This window comes from Hyperolius riggenbachi, chromosome 7 (assembly GCF_040937935.1).
Source record: "Hyperolius riggenbachi isolate aHypRig1 chromosome 7, aHypRig1.pri, whole genome shotgun sequence".
NCBI lineage: Eukaryota > Metazoa > Chordata > Amphibia > Anura > Hyperoliidae > Hyperolius > Hyperolius riggenbachi.
The window spans coordinates 171,824,026-171,839,403 of record NC_090652.1 but is presented as its reverse complement, the minus strand read 5'-3'; the positions used below and the strand labels follow the sequence as shown (position 1 = coordinate 171,839,403).

Below are 15,378 nucleotides of genomic sequence, written 5' to 3'. Positions count from 1 at the left end.
ACACGGGGGGGGGGGGGGGGGTCTGGGGAGAATCTGAGGGGTGGGGGGTTATCTGGAGGGGGCAGTGGGCGGGGGGGGGGGAGATAAAAAAAAAAATAGTGTTGACAGATAGTGACAGGGAGTGATTGATGGGTGATTAGGGGGGTGATTGGGTGCAAACAGGGGTCTGGGGGTGGGCAGGGGGGGGGGGTCTGAGGGGTGCTGTGGGCGATCTGGGGCAGGGGGGGGAGAAATCAGTGTGCTTGGGTGCAGACTAGGGTGGCTGCAGCCTGCCCTGGTGGTCCCTCGACACTGGGACCACCAGGGCAGGAGGCAGCCTGTATAATACACTTTGTAAACATTACAAAGTGTATTATACACTTTGTATGCGGCGATCGCGGGGTTAACATCCTGCCGGCGCTTCCGTATAGCCGGCGGGATGTTGCGGCGGGCGAGCGGCGACAGGCGCCGGCGGAGGATCGCGTCACGGATGACGCGATCGCTCCGCCCATGCCCTTAGAAGGACCGCCGCCTCTGTGGGTGAGCCGGTCCTTCAGGGCTCCACTTCCCGGCCGCCTCTGTGCGTTAGGCGGTCGGGAAGTGGTTAAAGGGGGCTTAGATGCTTTCCTTGCGTTGAAAGACATCCATGGCTACAATTACTAGGTAATATACAGGAATTTTATCTGATTGCCATCTGGAGTCGGGAAGGAATTTTTTTCCCCCCTTTTTCGGGCTAATTGGACCATGCCTTGTAAGGGGTTCTCACCTTCCTCTGGATCAACAGGGATATGTAAGGGAGCAGGCTGGTGGTGGTCTCTGGTTGAACTTGGACTTATGTCTTTTTTTTCAACCCAAATAACTATGTAACTATGTAATGTATTTATTTTAAATCCCCAATTCAGATGTACTGTTTTGCCTGTTCCAAAGTGTATTAAGAGTTTTTTTTTTTTTTTTTTTTTTTTTTTTTTTTGAAAATAATAAAGGGGTGTTTTTGTGTTGCAGTGGATTTTTTGTGTGAAAACCAAGGACATATATTCACTGGAAATTGATGGTATTGAGGAACTGTTTTCCTGTAACTTTTTTGTAAAGAAATCCAGTGTCTGCATTGTCCAATGTACCCGTGTTTGCAGACTCCTATAGTAAAATCTTATGCAAATGCCAGACAACTATGGTCCAGAAAGATGTTGTTGATCCAGATGATTGCTCTTCTTAATGGGAACCTTAACTGAGAGGGATATGGTTGTTTCCTTTTAAACAATCCCAGTTGCCTGGCAGTCCTGCTGATCTTTTTGGCTGCCGTAGTGGCTGAATCACACACCTAAAACAAGCATGCAGCTAATCCAGTCTGACTTCAGTCAGGGCTTGTTCATACCTAGGGCGTTTTCGCGATTTTTCTTTAAGCGCCAGCGATTTGCAAAATCGCCATGTAAGCGCTTGTGCAATGAATCCCTATGAGAGAGTTCACATCTGAGCAGTTTGTTTCCGATATGCTCAGCAAAGCTCTGTCTTATCATTTTTAGGGCAATTTTGCTACAATGGAAGGTATAGGAAAATGCAAAACACCCGTAAAATCGCTTTGTGCAGCGATTGCGTTTGTGCTTTGATGAGTAAATGCATTGTATTTATTCATCTACGGGTCAACGAGTTCACTTCCTGACTTGCGTTACAAAGTTAAAAAACAAATTGCTCTGCAAAAGCACTTTAAAAAGCGCTGTACGCAAAATTGAAGCGTGCAGGTAAGCGCCAGGAGGAGAAAAACGCACACACAAAAAAAACTGCTGCCGTCAGCTATTTCAATTTTAGATGTGAACAAAGCCTCAGAGCACCTGATCTGCATGCTTGTTGAGGGGCTGTGGCTGAAAGTATTAGACACAGGATTAGCAGGAGAGTCAGGCAACTGGTATTATTTTAAAAGGCAAAATCCACATCCTTCTCAGTTTAGGTTCCTTTTAAAGAACACCTGAAGTGAGAGGGTAAAGGAGGCTGACATATGGATATCCATTTAGCCCCCCTGGCAGTATTATTATTTCTCCCATTCATCAGCTGGTACACCCTCTGGAGGAATGGCTCCGCCCAGTCCTGGGGAAACACAGAAGTAAAGTATAAAAAGCTCCCACCCCCCCTAATCCCCAGTTCATTTGTGTTTCCGCCCGGGAACACAGGAGATTTTTTCTGCTCCCAATTTCTTATTTTTCTTACGCTCACCAGAGGGTGAGTTTCCCCTTTATCTGGCGGTGGTACCTGGCAATGGTGCATGAGGCTCCGAAGGAATCCCTACTCCAGGGCTAGCGTGGTCGCCGGAGGTGCTGCCGCCATTGACTCTGAACGCCCACGGGTGGAATTGGGCGTCAGAGTTTGCTTCCGCCTTCCCCGCGCGTAAGTGCCGCTCTGAACTTATGCCAGGCAGTGAGGTCACTTCCGCCGACGTTAGAGGAGGCGGACCGGAAATTACGCAGCGGGATCTAGCGTGGATTATTTAGGCTCCGGCTGGGCGTGCGGGCGGCGGCAACATGGAGGAACAAGGAGCTAGCGTGGTCGCCGCCGCTGCCGCTCCTGCAGATCCCGCTGCTGGTACAGCCGCCGGTTCTAATGCGGCCTCAGCTGTTCCTGCCGCCTCATCAGCAGTGCCCGCCCGTTCTCAGGCTGATGGTGTGGTGAGTGGGGAGACTTCCCCTCCCTTAAAGAAAGATGCTTTCAATTAATGTTACAGAGTTTAATTCTTTAATGGGCAATGTATGTTTTTTCTCCTGTCTTCTGTTTTCCCTTTTCTGTAGACAAGAGTGGAGTCTGGGTCTTCTTCTAGCAGTAGGCCCAGATCTAAAAGATGCTGTCAGTGTCTGACAAAACTATCTTCTAGCTATGCCAAAGCTTTGTGTCAATCATGTATAGATGCAGTCATAGCAGCAGAAACTTCCTCAATTTTTAAAAATATAATGAAGTCAGTTAAAAAAGATATGGACGAGACTTTAGGAAAATTTAAGGAATCCTTATTATCCAATCCTGATTTAGTGGTTGCAAGTCCCTCAGTACCACCTGTGCTTAATCCGACTGAGCCTTCTCCAGTGCCGGCATCAGATTCGGTACAGGCTGAGTTGCCCCAAATCCCGGCTAACATTGATTTTTTTGGGGAGGAGGGGGAAGAAGAGGAGAGAGAAGGCAGGGAGGAAGTTTCGGATCTAGAGGAAGGGGAAAATGCCTTTTCAGGGGAAGAATCTGATAGCGATGCAAGGGCAGCTAGATTCCTCTTTAGCACTGAAGAAACAAATGAATTACTTAAAGCTGTTTATGCCACAGAGCAAATCCCTGAAATTCAGAGGGAAGTCTCGGCACAGGATCAAGTATACTCAGGTTTGGCGCAGCAGTCGGGTAGAGTTTTTCCTTTTCATAATTCTCTTAAAGATATTATTGTATCTCAGTGGCAGGATCCTGAACGTAAATTATTCATCCCTAAATCGGCAAAGAGGAAGTTCCCCTTTTCCCCGGTAGATATGGATCAGTTTACTAAATGCCCCAAGTTGGATGCAGCCTTATCCAAGCATTCTAAAAAAGCTGACCTATCTTTTGAAGATACGGGGGTGTTAAGGGATGTTATGGATAAAAAAATTGACTTACTGTTAAAGAAGGCCTGGGAATCGGCCTAATTTGCCTTTATTCCCAGTGTCGCGTCGACTTGCATTTCGCGTAATTTACGTGTTTGGATGGATAATTTACTTTCCCATGTCAAAACCGGTTCGGACCTTAACACTTATGTTAAATCTCTTCCAGTGGTGTTAAAAGCCGTGGCTTTTTTGGCCGATGCAGCGGTAGAAATTGTGCGCATCTCCGCACGTACAACTGCATTGGTTAATTCAGCCCGGAGGGCCCTCTGGCTCAAAACTTGGGAGGGAGATTTAACATCTAAAAATAAACTTTGTGCAGTTCCCTTTGAGGGTAACCTTTTATTTGGTAAAGAGTTAGATAATATACTCTCAAGATCGGCGGAGAAAGGAAAACAATTCCCTACTAAACATAAAATTTTTCGTTCTACCAAACCGAACTTATTCAAAAAACCATCTCAGGAACAGAACAAACAGCCCTTTCAACAAAGGAAGTGGTCTTCTCCGGCCGGTAGGGGGCGAGGAGGTTTTGCTCTCGCCAAGCCAGGCGAACCCAAGAATTAATGACGATTTGCCGGTGGGGGGGGAGACTTCGTTATTTTTTGTTCCATTGGGAAAAGATCAAACCAGATCCCTTTATTTTAAGAATTATAAAAGACGGTTACCGTCCACAGTTTTCGGTGACCCCTCCCCCCAGAATTTTTGTAAACAAGTTTCCGAAAGACCCAGACAAGGCACTTGGTCTGCAGACAGAGATACAAAAATTGATTTCAAAGGAAGTAATAGTACCAGTTCCGCAAATGCAGGAGTTCAAAGGGTATTACTCCCATATCTTTTTGGTGACCAAAACCAGCGGGGAATTCAGGTTCATACTGAACCTGAAGTCATTAAACCCCTATTTAGTTTACAAAAAGTTCAAAATGGAGAACATTTTTTCGGTCAGAGCAGCCTTACAGGGTCAAGAATTTTTTGCGTCAATAGACTTACAAGACGCATACCTCCACATCCCAATCGCCAAGCCTTATCAAAAATTTGAGGTTTGCGATTCGAATAAGGGGGCAAACTTGTCACTACCAATTTCAAGCTCTCCCCTTTGGGATAGCGTCAGCACCACGCATATTCACAAAGGTTCTGGCGGAGGTAATGAAAGTAATAAGGGAACAAGGAGTAAATATCATCCCCTACTTGGACGACCTACTCATTTTTGCCAAGACAGAACACGACCTGAAGTTGCACACAAATTTAGTCATTCAGATTCTGTCCCAATTAGGATGGAGGATAAATTACCCCACATCGAATCTGGTGCCTTCCCAGTCCATTGTATTTCTGGGCTATACGATCAATTCTATACACGAAAGGATTTTTCTAACCACAGGGAAGGTGGAGAAACTACAGAATGGGATCAGGCAGCTGCTCTTACTCCACGAGATTTCAATAAGAGAAGGGATGAGAATTTTGGGTCTCATGACAGCCTCCATTCCGGCGGTAACTTGGGCACATTTTCACTCCAGGGTTCTTCAAGCTTGGGTATTGGAGGTATGGGACAAGAATCAGGAGTCTTTGGACTCTCAGGTTTACATACCAGCACAGGTGAAAAGAAGTGTTCACTGGTGGCTGCAATCGAGCAACCTAACTCAGGGCAGAGTCTGGAGGCAGAAATTCCCTATAAAGGTGTTCACGGATGCCAGCGCCTGGGGTTGGGGGGCCACGTCCATGGGTCAGCATGGCCAGGGGAGGTGGTCCAAGATGGTAGCCAGGAGATCTTCCAACTTCAGGGAACTCGCAGCAGTGAGAGAATCTCTGATAAGGTTTCGGGACATGTTCCGTTTCAAGCATGTCCGAGTCTTTTCAGACAACATTTCCACGGTAGCTTACCTCAACAAACAGGGAGGGACCAGGTCTCAGAGTCTTGCCCTGTTGGCGACGGAGATTTTTGTCTGGTCAGAGGCCAACCTTCTGTCTCTAGAGGCGGTTCACGTAAAAGGGTCGCTCAATCTCGAAGCGGACTTTCTGAGCCGCCACGATCGATCATGCCGAGTGGGAATTGAATCAGGAGACATTTCTGGAGATCACGGAACATCTGGGACTTCCAGAAATCGACCTCTTCGCATCTCCAACGAATGCCAAGGTTCCTCGGTTTTATTCTCTTCACAGAAATGCGAGTTCTCTGGGGTTGGATGCTCTTTCAATCCCTTGGAGTTTCCAGCTGGGTTACGCTTATCCACCTCTAAAGTTGATTCCACATGTACTGGAAAAAATTCAGAGAGAAAAAGTGGAGCTAATACTCATAGCTCCTATGTGGCCCAAGAGAATTTGGTTTTCCACTCTGCTTCGATTGTCTGTCCGACCTCCTCTGAATCTCCCAATCAGGCCAGACCTTCTTCGTCAGGGGCCGTTGTTCCACCCCAAGCCACAATTATTCTGTCTGGCAGCCTGGACCCTGAAAGGGTGATTTTGAGGAATAAGGGAGTTTCTGAAAAGACTATAGACACACTATTAAAATGTAGGAAGCCAGTCACTCAAAAGATTTATAGAAAAGTTTGGAAGATATACACGTCGTGGTGTACAACAGGTAATCGAGTTCAGACGAATAGTGCAGCTGTTCTTGATTTTTTACAGGAAGGTCTAGAGATGAATCTAGCCTTAAGTACCTTAAAAGTTCAGTGCTCGGCCTTGTCAATTTTATTGGACAGGCCGTTAGCACAGGAAAAGTTGTTTAAAGATTTCTTTCGGGCAGTTCAGAAATCCACTCCGGTTAGACAAAAGGTTATCCCTCAATGGGATTTATCCCTAGTTCTGAATGTTTTAGCTAGAGCCCCATTTGAACCGCTAGAGGATATAGAGCTAAAATTATTGACGCTGAAGGTAGCGTTTTTGGTCGCCATTACTTCAGCTAGAGGATTGGGTGACTTACAGGCCCTTTCAATTAAGGATCCTTTTTTGACTATTTTTCCAGACAAAATTGTTTTACGTCTGGACCCAAATTATTTGCCCAAGGTCTCTTCAGATTTTCACAGATCCCAGGATATAGTTCTTCCCTCTTTCTGTGATAAACCCTCCTGCCCAAAGGAACAAGAATTTCATTGTTTAGACGTCAGGAGGGCCCTGCTATCATACCTAGCCAGGACTAGAGAGTTTAGGAAATCATCACATTTGTTTGTATTATATATGGGTAACAACAAGGGTCAGCAAGCTTCAAAACAAACCATTGCTAGGTGGATATGTGAGGCTATCTCTTTGGCTTATAAGACTTCAGACTCCACTCCACCATCCAACATAAAGGCACACTCCACCCGATCGATGGCTACGTCTTGGGCAGAGAGAGCAGGCGCTACAGTCCAGCAGATATGTCAGGCGGCAACTTGGGCGAGTTCTTCCACTTTCGTCAAGCATTATAGAGTGGACGTTCTTTCTCAGCAGGATTTGTCGTTTGGCAGGAAAGTGCTCCAGGCTGTAGTCCCTCCCTAGGTGGGTATTTACTTTGGTATCCCTCCAGAGGGTGTACCAGCTGATGAATGGGAGAAAGCACCAGTTAGTCTTACCGGTAACGGTGTTTCTATTCAGCAGCTGGTACACCGTCTACTGCCCAACCCTACTCTGTCGCACTTCCTTATACCTAGATCTATGATTAGTGGTCACTTGGAGGTGCTTCGCTCCTCCCTTTTTTCCTGGTGTTCGGGCGTTTTACTTTATATACACTGGGGATTAGGGGGGGTGGGAGCTTTTTATACTTTACTTCTGTGTTTCCCCAGGACTGGGCGGAGCCATTCCTCCAGAGGGTGTACCAGCTGCTGAATAGAAACACCGTTACCGGTAAGACTAACTGGTGCTTTCCGGATTTTATGGTCTTTAAAAGGTTTCAGACCCTAAAATCAGGAAATAATCATGCGGCCAGAATGCCTGCAGCAGCCCCTGCTTTCACTTGCTTCCCTGGGCTCCAGCGCTGCACTTTTCCCTCCGTCCTCTGGGTGGCACTGTAACTTTTTGGAGAGATCAATGACTGCGATCTCACGAGTGTGTTTCAGAGCCTCCGAGGACATGAAGTAAAAGGGCTACCTACGTCTGGAATCCCCCAGGAGGTGAGAAACTCCTGCTGCGCGCAATACTTTGCATAGAGCTCCCGGCGGCTAGCCCAAGCGTAGCCCGGGATTTCTGCCAGGGAGGTTAAACAAAGCAAAGGGCATGGCTGTCCTGCTTATCCTCTGCCTCTCATACTTTTAGCCATAGACCCTGAACAAGCATGCAGATGTTTGAGTGAATTAGCTGCTTACTTGTTGCCAGTGCGTGATTCACACTACAGAAGCCAGAAAGATCTGAAGAAGCCAGAAACACTGCTAGGCAACGGTTACTGTTTAATAGTAAATAAATGACAGCCTCCACATGGCTCTTTCTTGGGGGTAGTTTAGCTGCAGCTGAGGATTCTGTTCTATGGGGGGGGGGACTACACTCCACAGCAGGAATGTGTTTATAATTGCAGTAGTATTTGCAATGGAAATGATTACACACACACACATACATACACACACATACATACACACACACACACACACATATACACACATACACACACACACACACTTTGCAGCATAATGTTGCAATGTGTGGCATGTGTTTTTTTTTTTTTTTTTTTACTTTCTGCAATAACCTACTTGATTTTACATTGATATCAAATGTATCATGTTTTTCTCTTTGACAGGGTGCCCTTTTCTACGTGTGAGTGGTACATCGTGCATGAGATCTACAATGGGGAAAATGCTCAAGACCAGTTTGAATATGAACTGGAGCAGGCACTTGAGGCGCAGTATAAATATATAGTAATTGAACCAACTCGCATTGGAGATGAAACCGCACGTTGGATTACTGTTGGAAACTGCTTGCACAAAACAGCAGTACTTTCTGGCACAGTTTGTCTTTTAACCCCACTAGTTTTGCCTTCAGAGTATTCACCATATATGTCTCTGCCAGCTGGAATTCTAAGCCTGGCCTGCTCAACTCTTTATGGAATCTCCTGGCAGTTTGATCCTTGCTGCAAGTATCAGGTGGAGTACGATGCCTACAAACTTTCAAGACTTCCCCTACACACTCTTACATCCTCTACGCCAGTTGTGCTTGTAAGAAAGGATGATGTCTACAGAAAGAGACTACACAACACAATAGCTCTTGCTGCTCTAGCATACTGTGTTAAGAAGCTGTATGAATTTTATGTTGTATGATTCCGATGGATCCTAAGCATGCAACAAAACACTTTATTTTTTTTTTTTATTTTTTTTGTGAAGTTTGATAGAGGCTGAAAAATTTCTTCAAAGGAAAAAAAAAACTTTTGTGCTGCACACCCATTTTCAGTGCTTTGTTGGGATGGAAATGACTTTCTTTGAAATCTGTATACTCTAGTTGCAAGTCATAAACTAAAGGAAGTATGATGTATAATTTATGTCAGCGGGAATCTTAATATTAAGATAAATATTTGCCTGCTGGAGGCTAACATGATTCACAGACTGCATGGAAGTCCAAGGCTAGTGAGAACCCAGTTTAGCAATACTGGAATTGGGTGACTGCCTTTCACAATAGATTCAGTTTGAGCTAACAATGGCTGCCCTCATGATACAGATATTTAGACTGATGACTGATTCCCTATAACACGAATTAATGAGGAAACAGTTCAATAGTTGTATAATTTTTGAGTACACTAAGTGTTGTGTACTCATGAAAGTTAGACTTGTGATGGGTTTGCTTTGAACTAAGGCTATGTATTCGTTTTACCATACTTATCCAGTCAGACGTCCATGTGACCATTAAAATGTAAACAGAAAAACTGCTTGCTTGTTTTCCTGCTGCTTAGAAGCTTAAAGGCTTTTTTTTTTTTTTTTTTTCATTAATTACAATTACACTTCTTTGAGGGGGGGGGGGGGGGGGGAGTATAATCTCAGTTCAGATCAGTATATATTTCTTATCTTTGTTTTATCTTCACAGATATTTTTTAATTTATTTTAATTCACAGTGACTCCTATTGCACTGGGGTGTCACAGCAATCGATACACATCTGGAATTTTACTTTAGAAGTAAAAAAAAAAAAAACTAATTCCTACAGGAGTACACTTATGAAAAGCAAATCCTAATGAATGCTATGTACCTTAGTTTTTACTTGGTTATCTTTAAAGGGACACTTAAGTCAAACAAAAAAAAATGAGTTTTACTCACCCAGGGCTTCCAATAGCCCCCTGCAGCTGTCTGGTGCCCAGACACATTAGCACCCTCTATGCTGCTATATGGTAAATGATATATGCTATAGCAGCATAGATGGCGCTATTGTGGCCAGGAACGTGAAGAATCACTCGCGTCCCCAGCCTGTCAGCTCCTGTCACCGAAACAGGAAGTGGCTGCCAGCGGGGCCAGGAGGATCGGAGGGAGACGGCAAGGGCACAGGACAGCTGCAGGGGGCTTTTGGAAGCCTCAGGTGAGTAAAACACTTTTTTTTTTTTTTTTTTTTACTTAAGTGTCCCTTTAAGGTTCTATCTATAAAACAAAACAAAACTGCCTTTAAAAGGCGAGAAAGTCACATACTTATCCACAGTAGAAGGATGCCTCTGGATCCTTCCAACATTTTCCTCAAGACCACCAATCCAGCACTGGGACTCTCTGGAAGTTTGCAGATGCTCTCCTGTCTGAGAATGAGTACCTGTGTAGTAGCATGGAGCTGCCTGGCGCAGAGTAGGAACCTTAGTGGCTCCCAGTTACTGCGCAGGTGCGAGGCATCCTGAGCAGTGTGGCAGTACTTGTTTACAGACAAAAGTGCGGCAGTGGAAGATGATCAGGGGTCCCAGTGCTGGATTGGTGGACATGAGGAGAACATGGGAAGAATCTGCATTATCCGGAGACTTCCCTCTGCTGAGTTGTGTATCTAAATGGGGTACTTTTTTCCTACAGGTGTGTACATGTATGTATTTATTTTTAAATTTTAATTTTGCACCCTTCAAGAGACACTGAAGCGGAGAATAAAATTATGGTAGTTATGGGTGACTTCAACTTTCCAGACATTGGCCTCAATTCATAAAAGCCTTTGCGGTAAAAAAATAAATCTGAGAGCGAAAATACTGCATTTGGTATTTTAGACCTTAATGTGCTAATTCATAAAGATTTTCACAGCTGCCTTTGAAGTTCGGTAAATTACCTCAGCCCATTGAGCGGTACAGCAGAAGTGTGGAGTTATCTCTCTTTTGTTACAAGCTGCAATTACAGTTCTCTGCACAGACTCGCGGAGCCTTCGGTTCCCTGCACAGACTTCGCATTAAGACCTCACCAGAGCTGTCGGTAATTATCGTCTGACTTACCGCTTGTTGAAGGCTTTATGAATTGACATTTCCTGACAATTTAATGACGTGTTGGAGGTAATTACAGCCAAGTCGGTAATTTACCTCACTGCTTGGTAATTTCAATTTTTTATGCTGTAACAGCTTTTATGAATTGACACTTTTCTAAGTGCTCGGGATAGTCTGCTGTTTTCAGCATTACCGCTGACTCAAATGGTAACTAAACCAACAAGGGGGAATGCATTACTGGATTTGATCATTTCAAATAGACCAGATAATGTATCAAATGTGCAGGTTCAAGAACATCTTGGGAAATAGTGATAACAGCATGATAACGTTTGATCTGGTGATTGATAGGCCGCGGGGCAGCGGGACCACTAAAACCGTGAATTTTAGAAAAGCAAAGTTCAGTCAACTTAGGCAGGCACTAAGTTTGGTGAGCTGGGATAATGTACTACAAGGAAAGGATACTGAAGGAAAATGGCAAGCTTTTAGGCCCCGTTCACATCACAAACGCGGATGGCCATGCGTGCGGAACGCAATGCGTACGAACGCACGCCATCCGCGTTTGTGTGCGTTGCGTGGCTGATCCCATCACTGAAAAGTGAATGGGACAGCCATGCGTTTTTACAAAAAATGCATGCAGCATGCGTTCTCGGACCGCACAGGTCCGGAACGCATGCAGTGTGAACATCAGACATTGCACTCTATGCAATGTCTGATGTCGTGTGTGTCGGCCACCTGCACGCGTTTCCAAAACGTGGCTGGAAACGCGTGCAGTGTGAACGGGGCCTTAAACTTATTCTCCATCAATATTGTAGTGTATACAGTGATGTGAAAAACTATTTGCCCCCTTCCTGATTTCTTATTCTTTTGCATGTTTGTCACACTTAAATGTTTCTGCTCATCAAAAACCGTTAACTATTAGTCAAACATAATTGAACACAAAATGCAGTTTTAAATGATGGCTTTTATTTAGTGAGGAAAAAAACCTCCAAATCTACATGGCCCTGTGTGAAAAAGTGATTGCCCCCTTGTTAAAAAAAACTCATTTATCTCACCTGAGTTCAATTTCTGTAGTCACCCCCAGGCCTGATTACTGCCACACCTGTTTCAATCAAGAAATCACTTAAAGAGACTCCGTAACAAAAATTGCATCCTGTTTTTTATCATCCTACAAGTTCCAAAAGCTATTCTAATGTGTTCTGGCTTACTGCAGCACTTTCTACTATCACAGTCTCTGTAATAAATCAATGTATCTTTCCCCTGTCAGACTTGTCAGCCTGTGTCTGGAAGGCTGCCAAGTTCTTCAGTGTTGTGGTTCTGCTATGAACTCCCCCTTCCAGGCCCCTCTATGCACACTGCCTGTGTATTATTTAGATTAGGGCAGCTTCTCTCTTCTCTCTTATCTTTTACAAGCTGGATAAATTGTCCTCTGAGCTGGCTGGGCTTTCACATACTGAGGAATTACAGACAAAGGCAAAGCTGTTTGCAGGAAGAAACGAGCAGCCTGAAACTTCAGTGCATGAGAACTGCAGGGGGAAAGAAACACACAAATGATCTCTTGAGATTCAAAAGGAAGGGTGTATACAGCCTGCTTGTGTATGGATGTATTTTCTATGTGTGGACACACTGTACATCAACCTACTTCCTGTTTTGGTGGCCATTTTGTTTGTTTACAAACAAACTTTTTAAAACAGTTTTTAACCACTTTTAATGCGGCGAGGAGCGGCGAAATTGTGACAGAGGGTAATAGGTGATGTCCCCTAACACACTGGCATGTTTACTTTTGTGCGATTTTTAACAATACAGATTCTCTTTAACCTTCTTGGCGGTAACCCCGCCGGAGGGTGCCGCTCAGGCCCTGCTGGGCCGATTTGTTTAATTTTTTTTTGCTGGACGCAGCTAGCACCCCGATCGCCACCGCCGCGTGCCCGATCGCCGCTATACGGTGCGGCGCGCGCCCTCCCAACCCCAACCCCCCCCCCCCAGACCCCGTGCGCTGCCTGGCCAATCAGTGCCAGGCAGCGCCGAGGGGTGGCCCGGGACTCCAAATGACGACCCGACGTCAGTGATGTCATCCCGCCCGTCGCCATGGCGACGGGGGAAGCCCTCCAGGAAATCCCGTTCTTTGAACGGGATTTCCTGATCGGAGATCGCCGAAGGCGATCGAAGAGGGCGGGGGGATGCCGCTGAGCAGCGGCTATCATGTAGCGAGCCCTGGGCTCGCTACATGATATAGAAAAAAAAAAATTTAAAAAAAACTGCCGCGCTGCCTCCTGGCGTATTTTTTTTATACCGCCAGGAGGGTTAAATAGGAGCTATCTGACACAGAGAAGTAGACCAAAAGCACCTCAAATGCAAGACCTCATGCCAAGATCCAAAGAAATGCAGGAACAAATGAGAACAAAAGTAATTGAGATCTATCAGTCTGGTAAAGGTTATAAGCCATTTCTAAAGCTTTGGGACTCCAGCGAACCACAGTGAGAGCCATTATCCACAAAAAGCAAAAACATGGAACAGTGATGAACCTTCCCAGGAGTGGCCGGCCGATCAAAATTACCCCAAGAGCGCAGAGAAAACTCATCCGAGAGGCCACAAAAGACCCCAGGACAACATCTAAAGAACTGCAGGCCTCACTTGCCTCAATTAAGGTCAGTGTTCACGACTCCACAATAAGAAAGAGACTGGGCAAAAACGACCTGCATGGCAGATATCCAAGGCACAAACCACTTTTAAGCAAAAAGAACATTAAGGCTCGTCTCAATTTTGCTAAAAAAAAAAAAACTCTCAATGATTGCCAAGACTTTGGGGAAAATACCTTGTGGACCGATGAGACAAAAGTTGAACTTTTTGAAAGGTGCGTGGCCTGTTGCATCTGGTGTAGAAGTAACACAGAATTTCAGCAAAAGAACATCATGCCAACAGTAAAATATGGTGGTGGTAGTGTGATGGTCTGGGGTTGTTTTGCTGCTTCAGGACCTGGAAGGCTTGCTGTGATAGATGGAACCATGAATTCTACTGTCTACCAAAAAATCCTGAAGGAGAATGTCCGGCCATCTGTTCGGCAACTCAAGCTGAAGCGAACTTGGGTGCTGCAGCAGGACAATGACCCAAAACACACAAGCAAATCCACCTCTGAATGGCTGAAGAAAAACAAAATGAAGACTTTGGAGTGGCCTAGTCAAAGTCCTGACCTGAATCCTATTGAGATGTTGTGGCATGACCTTAAAAAGGCGGTTCATGCTAGAAACCCCTCAAATAAAGCTGAATTACAACAATTCTGCAAAGATGAGTGGGCCAAAATTCCTCCAGAGCGCTGTAAAAGACCTGTTGCAAGTTATCGCAAACGCTTGATTGCAGTTATTGCTGCTAAGGGTGGCCCAATCAGTTATTAGGTTCAGGGGGAAATTTATTTTTCACACAGGGCCATGTAGGGTTTGAGGTTGTTGTTTGTTCTCACTAAATAATAAAAACCATCATTTAAAACTGCATTTTGTGTTCAATTATGTTATCTTTGACTAATAGTTAACGGTTTTTGATGAGCAGAAACATTTAAGTGTGACAGACATGCAAAAGAATTAGAAATCAGGAAGGGGGCAAATAGTTTTTCACATCACTATATATCCCATATGGAAACAAAACGTCTAGGGATAAAAAAAAAAAGGCCTCTATGGATGAATGGAAAGGTTAGAGATAAAATGAAGTGGAAAAAGAATGCCTATAAGGTTCTAAAACAGGAGGGGACTAAGGCTGCATTAAGCAATTATAAGTAGTGCAATAAAAGTTGTAAAAAAAGAAATTAGGCTGGCAAAGATTGAAGCTGAAAATCAATTCGCTAGGGATATCAAATTTAACCCAAAGAGGTTTTACAAGTACATCAACTCTAAAAAAAAAAAAAAGTTTACTGTATTGGACTCATAAAGGATGAGGGTGGGAACTCAATGGTGGATGACCAAGGTAAGGCAGAGTTATTAAATGCTTTCTTTGCTTCTGTCTTCATAAGGGAAACATCACTGTTGCAATTTTAGATGCAGAAGAGTCTGTCTTCTAACTGTAATATTAAATACTTAACGCAGTAAGAAGTGAATGTGAGACTAAATAAATTAAAAATAGACAAGGCGCCTGGATGGCATGCATCCTCGGGTCTTAAAGGGACACTTAAGTCAAACAAAAAAAACGAGTTTTACTCACCTGGGGCTTCCAATAGCCCCCTGCAGCTGTCCGGTGCCCTCGCCGTCTCCCTCCGATCCTCCTGGCCCCGCCGGCAGCCACTTCCTGTTTCGGTGACAGGGCTGACAGGCTGGGGACGCGAGTGATTCTTTGCGTTCCTGGCCACAATAGCGCCATCTATGCTGCTATAGCATATATCACATACCATATAGCAGCATAGAGGGTGCTAATGTGTCTGGTAACGCGAAGAATCACTCGCGTCCCCAGCCTGTCAGCTCCTGTCACCGAAACAGGAAGTGGCTGCCGGCGGGGCCAGGAGGATC

The 15,378-nt window shown here is 44.9% G+C and overlaps 1 protein-coding gene across 1 annotated transcript in view; it reads left to right on the top strand.

Annotated features, from left to right (window-relative positions):
* The window catches only part of TMEM11 (transmembrane protein 11), a 35,279-nt gene extending 25,892 nt beyond the window's left edge, over positions 1–9,387 (top strand). Inside the window, exon 2 of the mRNA XM_068246901.1 lies at positions 8,272–9,387. Coding sequence (XP_068103002.1) covers positions 8,272–8,788 — 517 coding nt within the window. The 3' untranslated portion in view covers positions 8,789–9,387. The remainder of the gene's footprint in view (positions 1–8,271) is intronic.
* The last annotated feature ends 5,991 nt before the right edge of the window (positions 9,388–15,378 follow it).